General features: G+C 47.0%; 1 protein-coding gene across 1 annotated transcript; it reads left to right on the top strand.

Annotated features, from left to right (window-relative positions):
- Positions 1 to 12: 12 nt before the first annotated feature.
- PMS2 (PMS1 homolog 2, mismatch repair system component) lies at positions 13 to 26,380 on the top strand. Its single transcript, XM_004774972.3, has 15 exons — positions 13 to 156; positions 2,252 to 2,391; positions 3,236 to 3,322; positions 3,507 to 3,609; positions 4,537 to 4,720; positions 7,493 to 7,660; positions 8,230 to 8,327; positions 9,414 to 9,513; positions 10,882 to 10,966; positions 12,918 to 13,073; positions 15,366 to 16,224; positions 20,216 to 20,383; positions 22,244 to 22,344; positions 22,757 to 22,926; positions 25,634 to 26,380. The coding sequence occupies exons 1-15, from the start codon at positions 134 to 136 to the stop codon at positions 25,775 to 25,777; spliced, it is 2,586 nt and encodes an 861-aa protein (XP_004775029.2). The 5' UTR covers positions 13 to 133; the 3' UTR covers positions 25,778 to 26,380.
- The last annotated feature ends 126 nt before the right edge of the window (positions 26,381 to 26,506 follow it).

Genomic DNA, 26,506 nt, shown 5'->3' with positions numbered 1-26,506 from the left:
GACGGAGACCCCCATCCGGAAGGGGCGGGGCACGGTGTCGGAAGCAGCCAATGGGCGGCAGGGAGGCGGGGCCTCCGTGGGAGCTGCCGCGGGAACTGTCTCGAGTCGGGGAGGCGGGTCGGGTTCTGGATCCATGGAGCTAGCGGAGGGGCCGAGGTGAGCGATGCGTACGGTGTCCCCTCGCGGTCGCCATCCCCGATGCCCACGTCGTTCCAGAGCCCTGGAAGGGAGGGAAGGAGACCGCGGCGCTGGGGGAGCCCGCGGAGGCCCCGGAGCGGGCCCCTCGGCGCTCCCGGGACCCGCTGCCCTTTGGAGGGCGCTTTGCGGTCGGGGTCGGCGGGGGGATCCGGCCGGCTCCCAGGCAGGCTCTGCCTAGACGCCTGGACGTGTCCGGCGACTGGCAGCGGGAGCACGGCATCCCAGGAAACTGAACTCACTCCTTTTCTACCTGGTTTCTCTCTCTCTTTCTCTTTTTTTTTTTTTTTTTGTTTTAAATTGAGATTATTTGGGGAGGCTTCAAAACATGCTAATTTGCATAGCCGCACAGGTTTCAAAAATGCAGAAGTTTGGCATCTCCTTGAGCATATCATTGCTGTTGACTAACCCAGTTCGGAGGGGCGAGTGTCCCGGCTAGTCTTTTTTTTTAAAATTTTTTTTATTTTTTTATTTTTTAAAATTTATTTAACAGACAGAGATCACAAGTAGGTGGAGAGGCAGGCAGGGGAGGGGGGGAAGCAGGCTCCCTGCTCAGCAGAGAGCCCGATGTGGGGCTCGATCCCAGGACCCTGGGACCATGACCCGAGCCGAAGGCAGAGGCTTAACCCACTGAGCCACCCAGGCGCCCCCCGGCTAGTCTTGCAAATTCGCTGTCCGTGTTTAACTATTTCATCCCCCGTCCTCCACATAAATATCGGAAGTGGACTTGTGACCTATGGTGTGTTGCCGACTAAGTAAGTGTCAGAGACACTTCTTTCCATTTTGTGTTGCCATCGGCAGTTTCCACATTTAAGAGAAATCTGAGAGCAGTTTTTTTGCAAGGTCGAAGGAAGAGCAAAGATGTTTGTTGCTTGTTTTACAAGGGTTTATTGAGGGTCTGCTGTGTGTTAGCAGTTGTGGGCGACTACCCAAAGATTTCTCTCGCAGGGAGGCTCCTGGGTTCTCTTACAGCCACATGATCAATTAAGCCTCTTACAAAAAAGTGGCTAAACTAATGAACATGAGGAATGTGTTCTTGGGATGAGCAGGAGTTTGCGAGGCAGAGGAGCACGAGGGGAACGGTCTAGACAGACCTGCATGGGCAAGGTGCAGTGTCTAAAAGAGCTTGGGATATGAACAGTTTGTTATAACTAGAATATAGGGGAGTTGGTGAACGGAGGATTGGAGGGAACGAGAGAAAAGTAGATTTGGGTCCAGTTTTGCATAGGACTAGATTTTCATATAACAGATAATGGGATGCTCATAGATTCCCCCGCCCAAAGTTCACTTAATTAACTAATTTATTTTTCAAGTAATCTCTGCACCCAGTATGGGGCTCAAACCCAGGACCCCAAGATCAAGAGTCACATGTTTCTCCAAATGATCCAGCCGGGCACCCCTATACTTGTAGGTATTTTAGGCAGAGAAGTTGCTTGTCCAGATCTGTGATTTCTTAAGTAACTGGTAGCATGGAGGGTGGGTTGAAATAGGGAGAGAGTAGAAACAGATTGGTTGTGAAACTCTTAAGGTAGGTAGGCCAAGAACTTTGGGGGTTTTTGCTAAAGCAGCAGCTGTCAGGCTGGACTTGGAGGGGAGAGTCAAAGGCTCCTATGGAAATAGATATACAACAGGTACCCTTTCTAAGATGGTTTTGGTTTTCACATAAACACTGTGTATTTCCCAATATGCTGTTGGGTTTTCCACTGGTGGGAGAAGTGTTGCATTCACTTTTCAGAAGAAGAGCCCATTGTCGCCGAAGATTATTGACCCATTGGTGGAGGGGTACATGTGTTTCCTCCACATAGATCCCATAACTAAATTTCTAAATATCCATTGCATTGGAAGTATCTATTCAGAAGTTTTTTTTTGATGAAAGTGTAAGAATTATAGGACAACATGTATATTTGTGAATGTAATCAGTGGATCTGTTAATATAATAAATGCACGTGTTAGATGCATTGGCTATTAGTAGAGGTGAATCATTTCCTGGGTTTAAAACCAAGATGAAAATACATAAATGCTTCTTCACTTTGGTTCTCATAATGCGTGTTTTTAGCACAGAACTTGCTAAGGCCATCAAACCTATCGATCGGAAGTCAGTCCATCAGATTTGTTCTGGACAAGTAGTACTCAGTTTAAGTACTGCTGTGAAGGAGTTGGTTGAAAATAGCGTGGATGCTGGAGCCACTACTATTGGTAAGTTCGGGAGAGTGTTAAGCCACAGGGAACCATCAGTTTTTACTCTTTTATTCAAGAAACACTTGTGATTGTAATGAGACCATCAAATGTTGGTAGACTGAGAAATTTTATTTTATTTTATTTTTTAAAAGATTTTATTTATGTATTTGACAGACAGAGATCTCAAGTAGGTAGAGAGGCAGGCAGAGAGAGAGGAGGAAGCAGGCTCCCCGAGGAGCAGAGAGCCCGATGCGGGACTCAGTCCCAGGAGCCTGGGATCATGACCTGAGCTGAAGGCAGAGGCTTTAACCCACTGAGCCACTCAGGTGCCCCAGAAATTTTATTTCTTAAACTTTAATTGAGCATCTCTTAGGTGCCTCATACTTAGGTAGATAGTAGTAATTATAAAAGCAGTTAATTTTATTGTGTTCTTACTAATGCGCCACACGGCTTTTTTTAAGATGCAGAACAACCTTATGAGATAAGAGTTACTATTGTTGTAATTTTACCTGTTTTACAAATAAGAAAATGAAGGCACAGGAATTTACTGCTTTTGAGGTTCCACAGCTGGGATCATATGATTCTGGGAAGTCAGATTCCAGTGCCTTTTCTCTTTAATGACTATGTTAAAATTATCCTTTTGAAAGAAAGGAAGGAAAGGAAGAAAATGAAACTCTTTTATCTGGTTTAATAATTTGCCAAGAGGGCCTTTAAAAAAAAATGAAATACACCAAATGACAGTAGTACATTTAAATAAATATAGTTATGACTCACCTTTGCGTTAGGTAAGTTATAAATCATGTCACTATAAAGGCTTTTGATGGATGAGTTCTTTGAGAAATGAGTATGTTAAACTTTTCAGATCTTAGGCTTAAAGACTATGGGGTGGCGCTCATTGAAGTTTCAGACAATGGATGTGGGGTAGAAGAAGACAACTTTGAAGGCTTAAGTAAGTTGAATTTTTCTCATCCTGTTTTAAAATATTTGGGCAAAATGGTTCAACAACTTTGAGTCACACTGTCTTCGGAAACAAAAATGCCTTTTTAGAAACCAGTTACTTTAGCAGGTATTGTGAATAGTCAGTAGTATATCACTTAAGACGTCTTGGGTCTTACTGTGTACCTTTCTTTCAGCTCTGAAACATCACACTTCTAAGATTCAAGACTTTGCTGACCTAACTCAGGTTGAAACTTTTGGCTTTCGGGGAGAAGCCCTGAGCTCACTCTGTGCACTGAGGTGATGGAATATTTTTGTCTACTAACTTGACCCCTTATAAAAGATCTCTCTGAAAATGAAAATGTATGGATTAGAATCATTGCTTATTCTTTTCTATCCTGAATGCCTCAACTTCTTTAATGTCCACATTCTGTTTTATCTTACTGCCAATCTAAGTGGTAATACTTCCAAAATGTAAGCAATGAAATGAAGTAAATACTCTTGTAAAGAAAATTGTTGCCCTTCTCAGTGTCAAAATAGCAGAGAGACTGTAAGTTATAGACGTGTTGGTTTTGATTTATTTAAACATTCAGGGAAAAAAAAATTTTAAGATTTTATTTATTTGCTAGAGAGAGGGAGAGACGGAACACAAGCAGGGGGAGTGGGAGAGGGAGAAGCAGGCTTCCTGCTGAGCAGGGAGCCTGCCGATGCGGGCTCAATCCTAGGACCCTGGGATCATGACCTGAGCCAAAGGCAGACCCTTCACCACTAAGCCACCCAAGCGCCCCTAGGAAAAAAATTTAACCAAAGTTCTTAATTATGTATAACAGATTCTAAATTTATATGAATTGTTATTTATACATTGGAACTATAATATTTTTTCGATCCTTGTTAACAATTGTTAGAACAGTAGGACTAAAACTGAGAAATACATCTTTATTCATTAATATGTAAGCTCGGAGATCTTTTATTTTGCAGCTTAATCAAAAAACAAATATCAAAGCTTTGATCAAAACAGAGCATTTACAGAACTCTGTGTCTCACTGTCCGCTAGGTGCAAAGCCTTAGATGCTACGGTGACTCCTCACTCATGGAAACTTCTTGGATGGACTCAGAGGGATCAGCATTTTTTCAGGAGGGGTTTTAGAGGACGAAAGTCAGAAAAATGAGCATGTGATTCGCAGCCCTGTGAGTTTCTGACCCCGTGGCACCTGCTCTCTCTCACAGCGATGTGACTATTTCTACCTGCCACATATCCGCGAAGGTCGGGACTCGACTGGTGTTTGATCACAATGGGAAGATCGTCCAGAAAACCCACCACCCACGCCCCAGAGGGACGACTGTCAGTGTGCAGCAGCTGTTTCACACGCTTCCTGTACGTCATAAGGAGTTTCAAAGGAATATTAAAAAGGTACAATCAGTCCAGAACCCTAGCTTCCCAGAGCCTCGGTGACATAACATGCACGAAACTAAAGTTAACCCTTTTGTGAATTCTCTTCCCTGAATTTTTCTGTAAAGTGCTTGGTTTGCCTTTTCCCACCAAAGCCTGTACTTTAGGTTGATTTACCCCTACCCCACTTTTTTTTTCTTTAAAAAGAAAAAAAAAAATCACCAAGGCATATTTATTAAGTGTTGTAACATGGCAATGAGTTCTTTAAGAAGTAAAATTTTTAAATTTTAACTATAGTTTTGTTTGTTTTTATTAAGGATTTTATTTAGAGAGAAAGAGCATTGCACAGGAGCGGGGGGGACGGGACAGAAGGAGAGGGAGAGAGAGAATCTCAAGCAGGCTCGATGCTGAGTGCGGAGCCCGTTGCGGGGCTCGATCTCTCAACCCTGAGATCACAGTGTGAGCCGAAATCAAGAGTTGGATGCCCAACTCACTGAGCCACCCAGGTGCCCCCATCTGTGGTCTTAATAAGATTATTTTTCTTGGTTTCCTAAGAAATGAATTATTACAACTTTTATGTATTTGAATGAAAATGAAGTAACCGAATGTTATATAATCGTGTTTAAGAAAGCAGTTATAGGGGCTTCTGGGTGGCTCATTCGGTGAAGCGTCTGCCTTCAGCTGTCCCACATCAAGTTCCCTGCTCAGTGGGGAGTCTGCTTCTCCCTCTGCCTGCTGCTCCCCCTGCTTGTGTTCTTTTTCTCTCTCTCTGACAAATAAAATAAAATAAAATAAAATAAAATAAAGCATTTTTAAAAAAAGCAGCTAAAGGGTGCCTGGGTGGCTCAGTGGGTTAAAGCCTCTGCCTTCAGCTCAGGTCATGATCCCAGAGTCCTGGGATCGAGCCCCGCATCGGGCTTTCTGCTCAGCGGGGAACCTGCTTGCTCCTATCTCTCTGCCTGCCTCTCTGCCTACTTGTGATCCTTGTCTGTCTTGTCTGTCAAATAAATAAATAAAATCTTAAAAAAAAAATAAGTAAAAATAAAAAAGCAGCTAAAAACTGTGTATAAATGTATGTATATGTAATTATACTTCAGATGACTACAGTTTTATAAAAACAAAGCAGCTGGCCTCAAATGTGTAGAAAGAAGGCTGGAAGTGAAGATGAATGATTGTCACCTGTGGTTATCCTGGGAGGTGCGATCATGTGTGCTTTTTGCTGTCTTCCTTGTGCTTTTCTGTTTTTTATATATAGTTTTTCATAATCAAAAAGTTATATAATATAGGCAGCTAAAAACTTTCTTATAAAGCAATTTTTACTGGTTGAACGATGACATTTCACAAAAATATATGTTTACTACAGGCAAAATTTAAACATTTTTGTTATTTATTTATTGAACATTTTTTAATGTATTTGTCAGAGAGAGAGCAGCAGGCAGAGGGAGAAGTAGGCTCCTTGCTGAGCAAGGAGCCCAGTGCAGGACTCAATCCCAGGAACCTGAGATCATGACCTGAGCTGAAAGCAGGTGCTTAACCTACTGAGCCACCCAGGCATCCCTTTCTTTATTTAAAAATAAAACATTTTGGGGGTGTCTGGGTGGCTCAGTAGGTTAAAGTCTCTGCCTTCAGCTTAGGTCATGATCCCAGGGTCCTGGGATCAAGCCCTGCATCTGGCTCCTTGCTCAGCGGGGAGCCTGCTTTCTCCTCTCTCTGCCTGCCTCTCTGCCTACTTGTGATCTCTGTGAAATAACTAAATAAAATCTTTATTAAAAAAAATTTTCATATAGAAAAAAACTTTTTTTGTATCTCATCATAAGAAAATCGGTGCTTCAGAAATTATAGGAATAAAGAACTCATCCTTGCCAGACATGACCCCTGTTGACAGATTGTTGTATGTCTCTCCAGACTCCTTTTAGTTTCGTTTCTTTATAAATCTTGGAAAAAAAATTGAGATAAATTAATTAGTATAAGGAAATCAAGCAATACAGAATATGAAACATGTAAGTAATACAGAGTTGTAGGTAATAGAAAGTTGATGTTGTCTCAGCTGACCTCCTGGAGTTTGGTGTATGTCCAAACATGTGTACGGATGTATAGAACCTTTATGCATATGTTTTGATTTTTTTTTTCTTAAAAATTAGGATCATATTATATATTGTAGGTACCTTTTTGGCTGACTCATTAGTTTATTCTTTATTATTCTGCCATGATATGGGTGTCTCATAATTAGCTCCTTGTTGATGGTTGTTTAGGTTACTTTTTCACAGGATTGTTCCAGTGAACATTTTGTCATATATCTTTGATCGATTGTGCCAGTCTTTCTATAAGAATAAATTGCTAGAGAAAAGATTACAGGTCGAAGGGAATGCACTTTTGGATTTTTATAGCAGCAGGCATGGGAGCCCTTGGGTGGCTCATCAGTTGAGCATCTGACACTTGATTTCGGCTCAGGTCATGACCTCAGGGTTGTGGGATGGAGCCCGGGGTCAGGCTCCATGCTCAGCAGGGCGTCTGCCTGTGATCCTCCCTCTCCCCCTGTGCTCCTCCCCCTCATCCCTCCCCACTCACGCTTTCTTTCTCTCTAAGAATAAGAACAAAATAAATAAAAATAAAAATAAAGTTACAGCAGTGGGCATGGACACTGTGGGTACGAGAGAAGTGTGGCTAGGAACCGAAGCCGGTGAATTCTCTTGTACAGCACGTACAGAGGTAGATGCGTGTTTTAACTTGAATCATGTAATTCTTGCAGGATTAGGGTAACGCGGAGTCTGGCATTTGTGTTTTTTCACCCAGGAGTACGCCAAAATGGTCCAGGTCTTGCACGCGTACTGTATCATTTCGGCGGGCATCCGTGTCAGTTGCAGCAATCAGGTGGGACCAGGGAGACGCCAGCCGGTGGTCTGCACCAGCGGGAGCCGCAGCGTAAAGGAAAACATTGCCTCGGTGTTCGGGCACAAACAGGTAGTGGTGGCCGGTTATTTAACAAACATTCTGTTGCTCCCGTAGTTAGGGCAGCTTTCCATTGTCCTTTCCAAAGAATAAAAAACAAAATCCAGTGATCACGTTTCCTTTTTATTTTTAAGGAAGCTCTCCGCCCAGCGTGGGGCTCGAACTTAACAACCCGGAGATCAAAAGTCGCGCACGCTCCACTGACGGACCCCGCCAGGCGCCCCCAATGATTGATTTTTGTATTAGATACTTATCACAGAAATGAATGTTGAGGCCTGATAGATTGTTTTACTTTATTCTTCCAGAGAAGAAAGCCCTCCTATTACTCTCCATCTGAAAAAAATATGTCGTGGGCAATGTATTCATTACGGACAAGGATGAGCCCAAGCAGTTCATCTTTCTAATTAAAAAAATCACTTATTCTTACTGCCAGAAGCAGCAGTCGAGACTCTTTGTGCTCTTAATGTGAATGGCCTGTCCAAGGAAAGGAAACACCCAAAGCCCTCATTCTGTATCTTCCTTTCTGAAGTTGGGTTCCTCCTATTTTTGTTAGGAATTAACTGTGACTTGCTTTCTTTTAGCTGCAAAGCCTCATTCCCTTTGTTCAGCTGCCCCCTAGTGACTCCATTTGTGAAGAGTTCGGGCTGAGCCAAGCTGACGCCCTCCGCACCCTCTTTCAGTGAGTAGGTGGCTGTAGGGGGGAAAAGTGCGATCAAATGTTTTCTCTGGAGCTTTTCGTTTTTAAAGATGGTGATTTTAATCTTAAAATCACTGTTGCTTTTTAAAAATTTTTATGATTTTTTTTTTTAAAGATCATTTATTTATTTATTTATTTATTTGACAGAGGTCACAAGCAGGCAGAGAGGCAGGTAGAAAGAGAGGAGGAAGCAGGCTCCCTGCCGAGCAAAGAGCCGGATGCAGGGCTCCATCCCACGACCCCAGGATCATGACACTAGCTGAAGGCAGAGGCTTAACCTGCACCCCTGTTTCTTTTTTTTAATGTTAAAATTTATTTTGCTTACTTTTCTTTTTTAGATTATTTATTTATTTGACGGACAGAGATTACAAGTAGGCAGAGAGGCAGGCAGAGAGAGAGAAGAGGAAGCAGGCTTCCCTCTGAGCAGAGAGTCCGATGTGGGGCTCGATCCCAGGACCCTGAGATCATGACCCGAGTGGAAGGCAGAGGCTTTAACTCACTGAGCCACCCAGGCTTCCCAGGACTCATTTCTTTTTGCAGACATTGTTCTTATGGAAGTGCGCATATCCTTGAGGTAGTTCACAAGGAGAGTAAGCACTTTCGCAATATATTAGTAGACAGGGGTTTGCTGATGGAGAGCATAGTTTTAAAGGGCAGGGAATATGGGCAGAAATAATGAATACAAGTAGTTCGACTCCCTGGATAGCCCCTGGGGTCATCTGGAAGGTTCCAGAATGAGAGTCTGAGGTGAAACTCACTCCTTGCATGAGGCCAAGAATTTAATAGGTCAAGTATGAGAGGAGAGCTGAAGCAATTACATTTTGAAACCACTGCGTTGCCTGTGGTGAATTTGTTGACTACAGGAGCTATAGAACATTCCAGAAGGTTTGTGTTCTTCTAATGATTTATCAGAATAGAACACAGATACACATTAACTGAAATGTTAATACTTAGCACGTCACCAGGTATTCTATTTTTATTTTGTTTTTACTGTAAGAACATGCCCTCTGATGTGTTATTAACCCTTTCATTCTGGAATCCTGCCCTTACCGTATGAACATTGAACAGCATCTCAGGCTTCATCTCTTATTGTGCTCATGGTGTTGGAAGAAGTTCAACAGACAGACAGTTTTTCTTCATCAATGGGCGGCCTTGTGACCCAGCAAAGGTATTTAAAGATTTTTTTTGTGTTTGCTCTTTCTTTTGTCTTTAATGTCCAGTTTTATTTATCATCTAAGAAAGGTCTCCTGACACAGGAAATTTACATGAAACTTAGGACTTTGACTCAGAAACATGGCTTTAAATTATCTTATTCAGCCATTTAAAGAAATGTACTATATGGCTGTTTCATTTTTGCATTTTTATATGTGTGTACACTTACCAATCGATAACCCACATATTTATTACTATAGAAGTTACTATATTTGTAGAAAGTAAACATCTAAGAACATTGACCATCATGTGGACTTTTTTTTTTTAAAGATTTTATTTATTTGACAGACAGAGATCACAAGTAGGCAGAGGCAGGCAGAGAGAGAGGAGGAAGCAGGTTCCCCGCTGAGCAGAGAGCCCAATGCGGGACTCGATCCTGGGACCCTGGGATCATGACCCGAGCCGAAGGCAGAGGCTTAACCCACTGAGCCACCCAGGCACGTCAGGTGTGGACTTTTTAGTCAAGACTGACACATGAGCATATGCTTCATGTTTTTTTCTCTTCTGTCCCTTTTCCAGGAAAATAAGGGCCCTGATACCTTCTGCCTCACACTGAAGCTGGTCATTCTGATAGGGTTACATGGGTTTTAGTGGTTCAGTTTTGGTTGTGCATCTTTAGTGGTTCAACCTATGCATTTTCCACTGGATTGTAGATGGTGCGATTTTATAGTTTGACCCTATTTAATAATCACATTATAAAGTCATATAAACACATTTCTGCGTACATTAACCTGTGTCTAATGAGCATTTATTTATTTTTTAAGATTTTATTTATTTGAAAGAGAGAGAGACAATGAGAAAGGGAACACAAACAGGGAGAGTGGGAGAGGGAGAAGCAGGCTCCTCAGTAAGTAGGGAGCCCGATGCAGGGCTCAGTCCTAGGACCCTGGGATCATGAACTGAGCCAAAGGCAGGCGCTTAATGACTGAGCCATCCAGGTACCCCTATGAGCATTTAAATTGCACCTGCATCATGTTAACGACACCAGAGTTAAAATAGATAAATAAATAGGCTGCATCTCTATCTTCTGATATTTCTTCAAAAGCATCTTTGGATTGGAAAAAAGATTCAGGTTTAGGGGTTGATAATTAAAAATATCCCTTTGAGGGACACGAGGAGACTTTTCTGGGCAATGGCTGTACTGATGGTCTTGATGATAATCTTACTGACCTTGACTGTAAACTTCTCAAACTGTGTACTTTGAATACGTGTAGTTTATTGGAGGCCTCCTGTGCTTCAATAAAGCTGTTAAAATACATCCCTCTAGTTAGGACAGCATGTTGGGAGAGCAGATGTTCGTTTTTAATCTTTGTTTTGTGTGTAGGTCTCCAGGCTCGTGAACGAGGTCTATCACATGTATAATCGACATCAGTATCCATTTGTCGTTCTTAATATTTCTGTTGATTCAGGTAAGTTCCACCGAGCTCTCTGTCACATTGGTGCCTTACCCCGAAAGGAATGAAATGAAATTATAAAGCCCTGATAACGACCGGAAAGAGACTTTTGTAGCAATAGTTACTGACAATGTATTTTTCTTTCTTTCTTTTCTTTTCTTACGTACAGACCTTTAATGTTATACACTTATTTTTTTAATAGATTTTCCTGATTCTGCTTGAGACAGGATTACTTGTATTATCAGACAAATGTGACTTTTTCCTGGCACCCAAGGGAGAAGGCAAGCTAAGCGTTCTCCCTGATTTTAAAAATGATGCATATTTTTCTTCCGATTGGGAAAATTCTGGTTTATTGTTACCTAATTTTTTTTTTTTTTTAGTATTATTTTCTAAGCACTTAGAGATATGGTGCACAACTTAAAAAAATAGGTAATGGCGTATATACCTGCCCCTATCCTTTGCAGGGAGAAAATAATTTTGAGTAGGTTTGTATCAAGCTCTTTATTTTTAGACATGAATGTTTTCTTTTTTCCATGTCATTAAAAATTATCAGAAACATGATATTAGTGGCTGCGTTCATTCTATTCCATTGTATTTTAAACTTTTTGTTAAAGATACATTTATTTGAAAGAGGGAGAGCGCACATGTGTGTGCACAAGCAGGGAATAGGGGCAGGAGGAGAGAATTCTAAGCAGACTCCCTGCTGAGCGCAGAGCCTGACACGGGGCTCGATCCCATGACCCTGAGACTGACCTAGGCAGAAACCAGGAGTCAGGACTCTTAACTGACTGAGCCACCAAAGTGCCTAGTATCTCAAACTTTAAAATTTTTAGCCTTATTTAAGTTGTCTTAAGTTTTTAGAACTTTAAATACTATCCTTGTAATTGTTATCTGTGAGTTAGGTAATTTCCTTAAGATACATTTCTAGAGGGGCTTCTCAGTGGCTCAGTTGGTTAAGCCTCTGCCTTTGGCTCAGGTCATGATCTCAGGGCCCTGGGATGGAGCCCTGCATTGGGCTCTCTGCTCAGCAGGGAGTCTGTCCCCTGCCCACCCACTGCCTGCCTCTCTGCCTGCTTGTGATCTCTTTCTCTGTCAAATAAATAAATAAATACAATCTTTAAAAAAAAAGATACATTTCTAGAGCTAGAATTACTGTGTCCATGACTGTGCTGTATTAATGCACACATCTACCAGAGGTGTACTGGGTAGTATCATTTTTTTTTTAAAGATTTTATTTATTTATTTGACAGAGAGAAATCACAAGTAGATGGAGAGGCAGGCAGAGAGAGAGAGAGAGAGAGGGAAGCAGGCTCCCCGCCGAGCAGAGAGCCCGATGCGGGACTCGATCCCAGGACCCCGAGATCATGACCTGAGCCGAAGGCAGCAGCTTAACCCACTGAGCCACCCAGGCGCCCCTGGGTAGTATCATTTTTAAACCAATCTCAGTGGGAGATGGAAGGACCTCATTTAGCTTATAGTTTCTGTAGTATGTTTTCATGTGTTTATTTGCCTTTTTTTTTTTTTTTGCAAATTACCCAATTGAATACTTGCATATTCCATCCATTTAATAAATGGTTCATCCTTTTCTTGTTTATTTGAAAGAATTAATTTTATAGTTTATGAATATTAATCTGGACATTGCAATGATTTTAATGAGACGCCTGGGTGCCTTAGTTGGGTAAGCGTCTGCCTTCAGCTCAGGTCGTGATCCTGGGGTCCTGGGATCGAGTCTTGTGTCAGGCTCCCTGCTCAGTGGGGCATCTGCTTCTCCCTCTCCCTCTGCCCCTTCCTCCACTCATTCTCTCTCTCTCTTGCTCTCAAATAAATAAAATCTTTAAAAATAAAAAAAAAAGTAATTTTGTTAAGTGCCAGTGAAAAAAACTGTAGATGGGAAAATTTCTTTTGTTAAAGGTGATTTTAAACAAAAGAAACATCTTTTTTCTTTTTTTTTTTTTTTTTGCCTTAGAATGTGTTGATATCAACGTCACTCCAGATAAAAGGCAAATTTTACTGCAAGAAGAGAAGCTTCTGTTGGCGATTTTAAAGACGTCTTTGGTAGGAATGTTTGACAGCGACGTCAACAAACTCAGTGTCTCTCAGCAGCCGTTGTTGGATGTGGAAGGTGAGAGGAATGTGGGTGTACAGACAGCTTCTAAAACTCACAGCTGTTGAGGTACTTCGCATTATTTGTTTCCGGAGGGATAGGTTTTTTTTGACATGGAACACAATCTCTTTTATTTTTTTTTAATTTATTATTTTTTTAAGATTTTATTTATTTATTTGACAGAGATGACAAGTAGGCAGAGAGGCAGGCAGAGAGAGAGAAGGAAGCAGGCTCCCTGCGGAGCAGACAGCCCGATGCGGGACTCGATCCCAGGACCCTGAGATCATGGCCTGGGCTGAAGCAGAAGCCCAACCCACTGAGCCACCCAGGCGCCCCAACAATCTCCTCTTTCAGAGGAGGCGTCACACTCGACAGTGTGAGCCGCAGACGTGAGGAAATCTGATGGATAAGAGAAATGGTGGCATGTGAGGCCGACCCAGGGAAGATGCGGGTTCGCCAGGACTATACGGTTTCTCTTTAATAAACACTCGTGTGCAGGGCAAGCCTTTTGTTCATTTCCAGAGTTCTGAAAAAGCCGATACTGACCACTTTTGCCCATTTTCTCATTTCTTTGTTGGAGCGGGGAGTGTCTGAGGCCCTCACTCTGCCATTTTCCCTCGTGTCACCCCGTGACTTCTTCACGGAGTGCCACATTGGAATGAGTGTTGCCACAAAGCTCACCAACGTCTGTAAGAGTAACAGGCATGACTGTTAGCTTACTGCCTGGTCATACGCGATCAGCCATCTGTTTAAAGTTTGATTCTTTTTTATCCAAACCACATGCAGCCAGGACATCTGGGAGGGGGACCAGAGTTGAACCCAAGCTGCCCTCCTTGGCGGAGGGAAGGGTGGGCCATGACCTCCCCTGAGGGCCACATCTGCTCCGTGGGGGGCATCCTGTCTTCTGCAGACCAGCCTGCCCCAGTCTCCGTGTCCACGTGCACAGAGCTGGAGGTCGTGGGTGCCCCTCGTTGTATCCTCCAAATTGGGGGAAGACCAGAGCCGCGGAGGGTGCTGAAACTAGGGTTTGGTGGAAAGCTAAGGTGACAAGATGAGTATGGCTCCCAGTGAGAGGAAATGCTTTGGGGATGAGGCTTTGAACATATAAGATAAAGGAGTTGCTATAAGTCAGGGGCTTAGGGGAGGGACAGGGATACAGAGCAGGTCTGTCCTCCATTCCCAGCACCCCAGGCGTGGGAGAGGGCGATTTGGAAGACACCGGGCGCGCTCCCATTTTGATAACCTGGAATCTCGTGGAGGTAAAGCTCCCGAGGGCTGGGGTGGGGCAGGAGCACAGAAACTTGGACAGTCGAGTGGCGGAGCTTTGATTTGGATGCAGGGAACCCCCGTCCGCCCTGCTTGCTCTCGGTGTGAGGTCCTGCAGATCCAGGTGTGTGTGGAGTGGGGAGCGGACGATGGTCAGTTGTGTACGCATCTTTGTGGAACGGGCCAGGTTGGCATCTCTGAGCCCACTCACAGGCACTTTGCCAGAGGCTCCCCCGTAAAAAGAACCTGCTAGAATATCAGAACATCCTGAGGCACGATTGACCAGTGTCCTTTTTCAGCCGTTTGACTGGATAGAGAGACAGACACAAGTGTGTGAGCCCTGAGGTCAAGAAATGGCACCCCTCAACCACCCGGTGGTGACCATTTTCCTGACTTCAGACACCACAGATTCGTTTTACCTGCTTTTAATTTGAAGCCACCTAGTACCCGACTTTCTTGGGATTTGTTGCTCTCTCTCGATATCTCGCGAGACTCACCATGTCACGTGGGGCACCCAATGCGTTCCCTCTCCTTGCTGTGCAGCATTCCCTTGTATTTACCCACCACGGGTCGTTTGTGGCTAGCTGGGTCGTTTCCAGGATTGGGCTGTCATGACTCGAAGGGCCAAGAACATCCCTGTCTGTGGCTTCGGCCGGCGTGGGCGCCATTTCTGACGGGGACAGCAGGGCTGGCTCCCTTAGGTTCAGGAGTGTTTGTTTTGTTTGTTCTTTTTAAAAGATTTTATTTATTTATTTGACAGACAGAGATCACAAGTAGGCAGAGAGGCAGGCAGAGAGAGGAGGAAGCAGGCTCCCCACCAAAGCAGAGAGCCCAATGCGGGGCTCGATCCCAGGACCCCTGGATCATGACCTGAACCGAAGGCAGAGGCTTTAACCCACTGAGCCACCCAGGCGCCCGATTTGGGAGTGTGTTTGATCGGCCATTTGGATCCCTGCTTTAGTGAAGGGCTTGTTCAAGCGGAAACCCTGTCTGATCCCATCTCCGCGCCGCCGCTGATACTCTGCTCCGTTCGTATCTACTCAGGTCACTTAATAAAAACGCACTCGGCAGAAACGGATAAGCGTCAGCCAGAAAAGCAGGATGGTGCCACTTCGCTAAGGACCGGAGGAGAAGAGAAAAGGGCAGTGACCATTTCCAGACTGAGAGAGACCTTTTCTCTTCGGCACACAGCAGAGAGCAGGCCTCAGGGTCCGAAGAGCCCTGAACTGCGGCGGGTGTCCCCAAGACAGAAGAGACAAGAACGGCTTCCTGGAGCTTCGGACGCCCCCTGCACCCAGAAGCCCATCCCTGGCACAGACTCGTGCGAACCCCAGGAGGAGCTGATGTGTTCAGAAAAGGGCCCCTGTGACCGCAGGGACAGAGGGGACACAGAGCAGGACCTTGGGCACAGCTGCCTGCCAGCCGACCAGGAGGAAGGGCTTGGCGCCCCAGAAACGGGCCATCACACCAACAGGGGGTTTTCCCAAGGATCCGTGGCATCTCTGGAGGAGTCCCCTGAGACTGACCATCACTCTGCAGACCCCGAAGACCATTTCGACCAAGAGGATGGGGGTCGGACACAGAGAGTCTTGCCCGGGCCTGCCGACCTGTCCTCCTCACACACAAAGCGTTTTAAGAAAGACAGAATCCCTTCTGGTTCTGACGCCCGCCAAGGGCCGGTGAAGACTCAGACCTCGTCAGCGTCGCAGGTTGATGTGGCGGTTAAAATCCACAAGAAAATCGTGCCCCTGGCCTTTTCTATGCGCTCTTTAGCTCATCGGATAAAGCAGTTACAGCAGCAAGAAGAGCAGAGAGAAGCAGCCCAGAAGTGTAGAAAGTTCAGGGCCAAGATTTGCCCCGGAGAAAACCAGGCCGCAGAGGAGGAGCTGAGAAAGGAGATAAGGTAAGGTTCTTCCTCGGGAGCATTTGTGCGTGTCTGTGAGCTGCACTGAGGGGACAAGGCTGATTCTTCCAGGCTCTGCTCTTGCGCCCCTGGCTGTCTTCTGCTCTGCCCGCCTCTCCTCTCCTGGCTTAGGGCGCAGGTGTGGCCCCGCCTCAGCGCAGGGGGTCTGGTCCTCTGGCTGCTGGACAGACAGACGTACCTGGGGGCCTCCCCCGCACCACAGACCTGGCACATCCCCATATCACACCTGCCCAAGCTTCTCCCTCTTCCTGTCCCGGAGATTCTTCCTTCTCCCGGAGAATCTTCCTTCTCGAAGATTCTGATTTCAGAGTCCATCTCCACTGCACAGATTGGCCATTAGTTAGCCTCACAGATGGGTCCTTGGTGATGTTTTTTCCATTCACCACCTTCTTTTCATTGCCTCTCATGTGCAGCAAATTAATTTTCTCTGAAGAGCTCTTTCTCCATGAAACCTTTCAAGAATTGTTTCCTTAGAATCTCTGAGCACATCCTTTCCATCAGCCCATATTAACCACTGCCTCCTTGACCCCAACCCCAACTTCCTTCCTCTTGTTGAAGATTTCCAGCTCACAGCAACCGAATTCCTGGTGCTTTTTGGAGACATTGCTATTTCTTATTACTGATTTATTTTTAAAATTTTTTTATCTTATTTATTATTATTTTTAGAAAAGATTTTCTTTGTCAGAAAGAGCGGGCACGCACATGCGTGCACACAAACAGGGAGAGGCAGACAGAGGGAGAAGCAGGCTTTCCGTTGAGCAGGGACCCCCAATGTGGGACTTGATCCCAGGATCCTGGGATCATGACCTGAGCCGAAGGCGGATGCTTACCTGACTGAGCCATGCAGGTGTCCCCTATTATTGATTTATTACCAGAAATTACAATGCATTATCAAACCTGTGGTTTCCAGAAGATTGCCTCGGGTAAGGCTAAGTAATAAGGGATTCAATTTAAAGAAAGCTGTTAATGCTGTTAATAGAAAATGCTGGTCACCACCACTTTGTTGAGAATAATCAACAAAGTGATTTCTAAAAATGAGGAATTTTCTTGAAATATGTAACTTTCATCTTTTTGAATGTTGTATATGTTTTGTCTGAGCGGGTACTGAAACGTGCTGTGTCTTGTACATAGCGCATTGAAATTTTGTGACACTTTTTGTCCAGACAACTAGGCTTGCCTAATTTTGACAGTCATTTCATTTTTTTTTTAAGATTTTATTTATTTATTTGACACAGAGAGAGAGATCACAAGTAGGCAGAGAGGCAGGCAGAGAGAGAGGAAGAAGCAGGCTCCCCGCTATGCAGAGAGCCCAATGCGGGGCTCGATCCCAGGAGCTGAGATCATGACCTGAGCCAATCATGACTGAGCCAAAGGCAGATGCTTAACCAACTGAGCCACCCAGGTGCCCCTAAAAATAGTGATTTTAAATCAGCAAATACTCACTGATCACCTGTGGTCATGGTTCTGGAATTTGGGTACATAACAATCACCGAGGAAGCTTCCATGAAACGCAGAACTGTGGCCAGCCTTGGGAGGTTCTGCTTAGTAGATCTCATGGGGCCCAGGAATCTGCATTATGACACATAGTGCAGTTGGTTGCTTGGAGAACCCTGGTCTGTGGTGGGCTCAGCATTGGCTTCCCGCCTTCAGTGCACGGCTGCTGGATCGGCTCTTGGTTCTGAGCTATGCTTCTGCTGATGGCTTTTTCCTGAGACACATTCTGAGTGAAAGATTAGGCAGCCATTGAAGGTAAAATTGTAAAATTTTACAGTGTTTTAGTTCATGGTGGGAAATACACAGGCAAAGACAAATTGCCTGAGTTTTCGGGCTGTTTCACGTTCTTCCTGTGCGTAATTTACCTGGGGAGCCAGGGAGTTGCCTTCGTGTGTTGCCTCTCAGCTCAGATCCACTGTACTTTGCCTACTTTGCAACCCTGGCAGCTGGACGGCGTGAAGCCTTTCTCCTGGGGGCATTGTCAGGCTTTGTCAGTAGGGGGCGCTGGAGGGACACTGCAAGACACTGCTGGAGCCTGGCTTCTCTCCTTGCTTCTTGGCTGCCTTTGTCTTTTCCTCCTACAAGGCAGCCGCCAGCTGCAGGCCCAGCGCTGCTCACTGGGTTGCTGCAGGAGACTTAGAAGACGTACTTTTACCCAGTGGGGGGCAGGTCGGAAACTCAGCCCCGGGGCGGGGGGGAGGGTAGGGGTGCTCTTGCAGTTCCTTCTTCAGGTGTATCCCTGGAAGTGGGAGCTGCTTCCTGCGTTTGCTACTCCTGTGTTAATCCTGTGTTACTCAACTAAGTAGTTAACCTTACACTAGCTTCCAGTACCTTCTTATGAATTTTCCCTGTTCAAATCACGGGTGTGGTTTTTGTATCTTGATTGGACTCTGACATGGAATCATTACCAGGAATGGTCCCAGGAGACACACCCTCAAAGATAGGGCTTGGGGATTGGTTTGGTCCTGACCTTGGACTTGAGCTCCCTGCTCGGCTCTCCCTGTCGACAGGAAATGGGAGGTTGGTAACCCATGGCGCACGGAGGCGTCACTGCTAGACTCTCGCCCCTGGTTGACTGGGGATGCACCCACCCAAGCAGGCCCCACAGGCGCCCAGGCGGCCGCTGTGCTGTGGGAAGACTTCCTCGGGGCACGGGAGTGCTTACAGAAAGAAAGGGCTGGTTCCGGTCTCTGCTCCAGGCACGGTCTGCGAACCCACGTGCTCCCGCCCCAGCTCTGACAGTCCCGCATCCTGCGGCCATGGGGCCGGTGCTCATGAGTCGTGTGGGCTGGAGAATGGTGATGTCCGCGTCCCCGGTGAAGATCAGCGGTGCTATGTGTCTCCTGTCTGCCCTGACGCCCGTGGTCACTCACGGAGTCAGACTTTGAAGCCACCCACCCAACAACCTGCTGGTGGGCTTGGCAGGTGTCAGAAGGACTGACCCCCGGGGGTGGGAAAAGGTATCTTGCACACCGCTGGTGGGTGTGCACGCTTCTGTAGGTCTGTCAAAATACAGAAGAATGTTAGTCCACACCTAGGGATTCATCACACCGAGATACCCCCAGGATAGTGCGGATTGACATCCATGAACGTTTGTTCTAGCGTTTTTCCTATTACTTGAAATGGAAGCAGCTGAAGTGCCCTTTGGTGGAGACTTTGCCAGACACATTGTGGTAACACCCACGCAGTGAGCTCCTGTGCGCCCCCGGAGAGAATGAAGGAGCTCGATACGGGAGGGTCTGGGGACGCACCTGAGACACATTGTGAAGTGATGGCAGTAGAACAGCAGGAAGAATTAGGATCCCATTTTTGTTTGTTTAAAACAACGTGTAGACAAAGGTCTGCGAGGAGGTACGCCAGAGGAACAGTTCTAACTAATACGTCTCTGGGGAGCTGGAGGAATGAACCAACAGCTGATGTTTTCTTTAGAAAGTGGAATTACTAGGGGCACCTGGGGGGCTCAGTGGGTGAAGCCTCTGCCTTCAGCTCAGGTCATGATCTCAGGGTCCTGGGATCCAGTCGTGCATCGGGCTCCCTGCTCAGCGGGGAGTCTGCTTTTTCTCTCCACCTGCCCCTCGCCCTGCTTGTGTGCTTGCTCTCTCTCTTTCAAAGAAATAAAATCTTAAAAAAGAAAATGAAATTTTTAAATTTTGTTTTATTTTTTAAGATTTTATTTATTTATTTGACAGAGAGAGAGTGCACAAGTAGGCAGAGTGTCAGGCAGAGGGAGGGGGAAAAGCAGGCTCTCCACTGAGCAGAGAGCCTGATGCGGGGCTTGATCCCAGGACCCTGGGATCATGACCTGAGCCAAAGGCAGCTGTTTAAGCAACAGAGCCACCCAGGCACCCCCAAGAAAGTGAAATTATTAGGGCCTTTCTCTCTTTGATGTTTTTGTACTGTTGGTTTTGTATTACAGTCTATGAAAAGTAATCTTTTAAAATGATAATGTCTCATAATGAACATTGTCTACACGCAGTAAAGCGATGTTCGCTGAGATGGAGATCATTGGTCAGTTTAACCTGGGATTTATAATCACCAAACTGAACGCCGACATCTTCATAGTGGACCAGCACGCCACAGATGAGAAATACAACTTTGAGATGCTGCAGCAACACACTGCCCTCCAGGGTCAGAGGCTCATAGCGTGAGTTCGTTTTCCTGTTCAGAATTCTCAGTGTCTTCTTCAGCCCTAAAGTTTAAGACCTCAGGGCTTAGGCGTGTGTCTCAGTCCTTTAGCCACAAGCATCCCTATGGCACAAACACAGTAGTTAGGTGACTTGCCCAAGTTCTTACAACTAATATGTTATGTTCTTTTTTTTTTTTTTTAAGATTTTATTTATTTGACAGAGAGATAACAAGTAGGCAGAGAGAGAGCAGGAAAGAGGTTCCCTGCTGAGCAGAGAACCCGATGCGGGGCTCGATCCCAGGACCCTGAGATCATGACCTGAGCTGAAGGCAGAGGCTTAACCCACCGAGCCACCCAGGTGCCCTGAGGTCCTAGATTTGTATTTGGGGAATTCAACGACCTCGAGAAACACACTCAGATCCTAACAGGAGGAGATGCTGGTGTGAAGAGAACTTCAGCTACAACAGTCACTTGGCAGGAAAAATACGCTGAGTTTACAGAGTACTCTCTTTCCTATGGAATGGGTGAATTCTGTTTCTTTTCAGCAGGTTTAAATAGTAACACTAAAGACATTCAATAAGCTACTTTATCAGGGCACCCGGGTGGCATAGTCGGTTGAGCGTCTGCCTGTTGGTTTTGGCTTGGGTTGTGGTCTCAGGGTCATAAGATCGAGCCCAGCATTGGACTGGGGGCTCACCAGGGAGTCTGCTTGAAGATTCTCTCCCTCTGCCCCTCCCCACCATGCTCTCTAAATAAATAAAGTCCTAAAAAAAAAAAGCTACTTTATCACACTGGATTATTCCTACTTTTTCTACAGAGATCTTTTAGTTTTCAGCCATCTTAGATAAATAACCTCTCATTTATGGCATTTCAGGTTAGCTCAGGTAATCACAGGCCACTCAGATTCCTAGATGGGCCATATTTCAAGGATAAAGATCATAGGTCCATCCTTTTGTACCAGGCCCTGTGTGGTCTCCCTATGCCCTCACCTCCTCATTCTCCATACTCAAGGCACAATGGCCATCTTTTGTTTCCAAAACCTGGACAGGCCTGATAAATCTTCACATGGCCATCAAGAAGAACAAAGTGTCTTTGTGTGTGGCTCTGGGAACGTCAGCGGTCTGTCCTCAGGCCTTTGCATAGACTTGTCCCTGCCTAGAATGCTTGTCCCTGCACTCGCCCCTCCATCCATTACCTGATAACTGCCGCCACCCTTTCCCTCATCTCAGCTCAGAGGCGCCTTCCTCAGAGACACCTTCCCTGCCCCCAGCCTCCCGGTTGGTCTCCCTTGCTCTGTGCTCTTACGGCCTGAGTGTCTCTTTCTCCTGATCGGCAGCTTGCCTTGTAATAATAGTTTGTTTGACCACTTGATCAATGGTGTTCTTCCCCACTGGTCTTTTATTCCATGAGGACAGAGACCGAGCCATTATCTGTCTCACTAAGCGCTCGGTGAATCCAGGAGCACCGGGGGACGGATTGCCCCTCAGACAGAAGTGGCAGGATGGCAAACAAATGCTCTTTATTCTGCTTCAGATGCTGTAACATAGCACGGGAGGGAAAGATGGCATCTTCGTGTTCTCCCGTTATCTTTAAGGAGCAGATTCGGAGAAGCCCAGGCCGTGGGGAGGGGGTGGGCGACTGAGGAAAGCCAGCTGCTTTTGTGGTCATTTTAACTTGAATAAAAGATTAAACAGGAATTCTCAAGCAGTCGTATGACAGGAAAGGCACGTAGCTCAAGAAAGTGTTGCTGCTTAAAAACATTGCTTTTTGAAAGGAATTCAGAGACACACGTACTGGTTTAGTTTCCCTTCTGCTTTGTAGCTAAAGGTCTGACTTCGAGACTGGGTTTGCATCTCTCGCTTTTCTCTGTTCTTTCAGACCGCAGACTCTCAACTTAACGGCTGTCAATGAAGCTGTTCTCATAGAAAACCTGGAAATATTCCGAAAGAACGGCTTTGATTTTGTCATTGACGAAGAGGGTGAGTTGTCAAGATGTGCGTCCTGTCAGCGCCGGGGACAGTCTTTGAGGTTCTGTAGATCCGTGCATTTCATCAGAGATGGACACGGTCCCCCCAGAATGCATAATGCTGCTTTCCTCCCTTCCCGTATCACAGGTAGCTCTGGAGGGGACTGTGCTCTTCAAGTCACGGAGTCCTCTCGGGGCACCTGGGTGGCTCAGTGGGTTAAAGCCTCTGCCTTCGGCTCAGGTCATGATCTCAAGGTCCTGGGATCGAGCCCCACATCGGGCTCTCTGCTCAGCGGGGAGCCTGCTTCCTCCTCTCTCTCTCTCTGCCTGCCTCTCTGCCTACTTGTGGTCTCTGTCTGTCGAATAAATAAATAAAATCTTTAAAAAAAAAAAAACGAAGTCCTCTCCAAATTTTCTTCTTTTAGCTCCAGTCACCGAAAGGGCTAAATTGATTTCCTTGCCAACGAGTAAAAACTGGACCTTCGGACCCCAGGACATCGACGAACTGATCTTTATGCTGAGCGACAGCCCCGGGGTGATGTGCCGGCCTTCCCGAGTCAGGCAGATGTTTGCCTCCAGAGCCTGTCGGAAGTCTGTAAGTAAAGGGCGCTCGTCTGCCAGCACAGTGGCCGGAACTGCCCTGGGTCGTCGTCTGGAACAGCCACGTGCGGTTGTGAGCGTGTGTACCCCAAAAGCCGCACGCACCTGTGTGGTCTCTGACCTCTGGGCTGTAATTACGGGCAGCATGCCCTGTTAGACTGTCACCCATCCTGGAGCGGTGAGCTGTCTAGGCCCGTGGTTTGTCCTCTGTGGGCAGAGGAGCATTGCTGCTGCCGGCCCTAAAGGCCACTGCAAGGGACTTTGTAAGTCTTTCCATTGGTGGGCACCTCATGGGGTGCCCTGTTCACCCGCTGCCGCTTGGGCTGTCCCAGAGGTGGTGGCGGTGGGGGGGTGATCGGCCTGATGTCAAAGTAAATGAGGTACATCTGGATCACCGCTGGATTGGCTCCTGGGAGCGGCCGGGACGCCCTCCCTTCAGCAGATACTCCCTGAGCCTGGGCCGTGTGGCCCGTCCCGTCCCTGTGCCGGGGACACAGAGATGACAAGAAGGACAAGGTCCTCGCCCTTGTGGAGCTTATAGCTTAGTGGGGGGGAAAAGATATAAGCAAAAATCATGGCAACTTCCAACACTCATACGTTCAGGAAAGAAGTTAGAGCCTCGGAAACCTGGGTGAGCCGGCGACGTGGTGACCGGGGAAGGGCTGTCTGAGGAGGGGGCATCTGAGCTGACGCCGGGAAGGGGACATGGAGCCCCTCAAGGACAAGCCCTCTGAATGGGGCGTGAAGTGCGAAGACCAGTGGGTGAGGGGTTGACCCAAGCCCAAGGCTGCCCGAGTGACTGGAGTGGAGCCAGCATGGCGTCCGGGGCCCCACGCAGGGCCTGACGATCCCGGGGGCCCCCAGGAGCCCATGCTGCCCCGAGGCTGTGGTGGCGGAGGGCAGGCTGAGGTGGGGGTGCCAGAGCGGAGGGAGGGCAGGTGCGGAAGGCAGCGGCTTGTTCATGTTTCGGGGGGGGGGCAGGTGGCCTAAAAGCTGTTCCAGCCTAAAAGTCGTGTCTGAGGCCCGGTCAGGCTGTAAGTGGACGTGTCTGAAAACGGTCAGATTGATGAATCCGAGCTCAGAGGAAATGTCAGTGCCTGAGAGGAAACTCGGGGCACCTCACCGCCTTGGGATTGGATGACGTTACTCCGGGGCAGGGATACTTAGAGCAGAGAGTGGGGGTCTGGGTCCGACTTCCAGCTACAGAGCTTTGATTGATGAAGACCTGGAGCTGGTGTCCTGATCCTGGGGTGACGGTGGGGGGGGGCAGCAAGATGCGCCTGTGCTAACAGCCAGGCCTCTCAGAATCCTGTCTCAGTGTGACTCCGAGCTCCCTGCGGCCACAGGCTGCCCTCGGGCCCGCTGCCCCCCAGCAGACCCAGGAGCCTCGTGGCTCTGCTCTGCAGCACCCCGAGGGGCCCAAGCTCTGCCCTGCCGGCCCTTCGCCCTGTCTGCTCGCTCAGCTGCAGCCACACGGGCCACCTTCCAGGTCCACTGCTGCTCTAGCCTTCTCCCGCCTCAAGCTGTCCTTCATCAACCTGGCTGACCTCCTGTCCTTGGGCTCCTCCTGAGCTCCCCTCTGAAGCAGCTTCTTCAGGCACTCAAGCCCGGCCCCCCAGGTGATACTTGCCTTATTTCTCTCCAGCGTGGCAGAGCCGTGTGTCTGTCATGACTTTGGGGCGGCACGTGGCATGTGGAAGAAGGAAGGGGACGCGTAGGCTCAGGCGTGTTTCTCAGGGGTCACTTTCTCCGTGTTTGCTGTGGACCCTGCTTATTGCCCTATGTATGCCCCGTAGGGATATGTGCTATGGAGAAAAACAGGGTGAGGGCCACAGAGGGACAGACAGGGAGTGCCCCTGAGAGGAGTCAGGGACAGAAGCTGAAGTGGGGGGGATCAGTGAGACATGTTAAGTATCTGGGGATGGAGTCTCCTGGGCAGAGGGCATAGCCTGTGTCAGGGTCCTGGGGCAGGTGGTTGCGTGGTCTCTCCGTAGGAGATGGCCTGCTGGAGTGGGGACAGGGAGGAATGCGAGCTTGCAGGTGCAGGCACTAAGGCCAGTGAGGGCCAAATCAGCTGATGCCTGTGGGCTCTTAGCCAGGTGAGAGGCAAGCGCTGAGAAGGTGAGCCGCGGCTGTGATCTGACCTGCCTTTTTTCCCTTAAGATGGGGGCGCCTGGGTGGCTCAGTCCGTTAAGCATCCGCCTTCGGCTCCGGTCATGCTCCCAGGGTCCTGGAATGGAGCCCCATGTCGGGCTCCCTGCTCAGCAGGGAGCCTGCTTCTCCTCCGCTGCTCCCGTGTTTGTACTCTAGTCTCGCACTCTCTGTCTTTCTCTCAAATAAGTAAAATCTTTAAAAAACATTTTTAAAAAACACAAAATAAATTGCTGGCTGCTGAGTGGAGACTGGCCGGCAGGGGGCCGCAGGGAGGTGACCGGTCAGGGCAGTGGGATGGAGGCGGTGGTGGAGACTGGCTGGTGTGGTCAGCGTCTCTGGCCGAGGTGTGCAGCTGTGGGGGAGGGGCTGCATTTCCCAAAAAGGTGGGGGTGCCTGAGATGGTGGAGGGTAGGTAGGGTCCCTTTCTCCGGGAACACTGTTTTTGAGTTTTAATCTTGTCGGTCTTTGTTTCAGAGCAAAATGCTACTAAAGAGTCACTATTCTAACCAAAACCAGTACAACTTTAAATCATTGTGTCTCCTCTTCAGGTGATGATTGGAACTGCCCTTAGCACAAGCGAGATGAAAAAACTCATTACCCACATGGGCGAGATGGACCACCCCTGGAACTGTCCCCACGGAAGGCCAACCATGAGACACATTGCCAACCTGGACGTCCTTTCTCAAAGCTGACAACGCTTCCCATTTTATGGACCTATACATTTTATTGCAGATTTTTATGTTTCCAAATGCAGAGTTTTAACTAGCCATTTTTGTTTGCAAAAAAACCTACTCTTTAAAAAAAAAAAAAGAAGAAGAAGAAGACCAGATCCTTAGAAGCCATCTCGAGACTCTTCAAACTACACGGAGCATTGCTTGTGACGTTTTTTGTTTGCCACATTGTTTGCGCTTGAATGTGTGTGCGTGTACAAGCAAGGACAGGTCACAGAAATAGGAAGAATGCCTCGCAAGTCAACTCTGGCCTCTGCTGCTGTGGTCTGAGCTGTTGTTGTCTGCGGCGTTCAGCCCGTAATCTGATTAACTTCATAATGGCTTAATTTCATAAAATTATGGTCTTTTTGCGTTAGTCATTCTCAATCCTAACGCACATTAAATTTAATTTAGAAAAAAGGAATCAAAACAAAACACAAGGGGGAGTCCCTGCCCAGCTGAAAGAAGACAGCCCAGGTGGAGCCTGGGGTCACTATTTTTTTTTTTTTAAATGTTCCCCAGTGCTGCCCCGTTGACAAAGCAGTGTCTTAGGCAAGGGGAAATAAAAGATTGATTTTTCTGTAACCTTGCTGCCACGATTTCCTTTCCTTGTGGTGTGAATTGCAGGATGTTCTCGTTACTGGTCCTGCGTGGTACTGGAGAGAGCAGAAGCTCTGTTGTCAAATGGTTTTTTGTGGAATCTCGTCCTGT

Source organism: Mustela putorius, unplaced genomic scaffold (genome assembly GCF_011764305.1).
Source record: "Mustela putorius furo isolate JIRA1106 unplaced genomic scaffold, ASM1176430v1.1 tig00000139_pilon_pilon_pilon, whole genome shotgun sequence".
In the NCBI taxonomy this organism is placed as follows: domain Eukaryota; kingdom Metazoa; phylum Chordata; class Mammalia; order Carnivora; family Mustelidae; genus Mustela; species Mustela putorius.
The sequence above is the reverse complement of the archived record's forward strand: the minus strand, read 5'-3'. Positions and strand labels throughout refer to the sequence as shown.

Excerpts from the sequence above, each read along its gene's own strand:
- PMS2 (XM_004774972.3), top strand. The coding sequence starts at position 134 with ATGGAGCTAGCGGAGGGGCCGAG. Across the intron at positions 2,392-3,235 it reads TGCTGGAGCCACTACTATTG|ATCTTAGGCTTAAAGACTAT; the intron begins GTAAGTTCGGGA and ends TAAACTTTTCAG. Across the intron at positions 20,384-22,243 it reads CAGGGTCAGAGGCTCATAGC|ACCGCAGACTCTCAACTTAA; the intron begins GTGAGTTCGTTT and ends CTGTTCTTTCAG.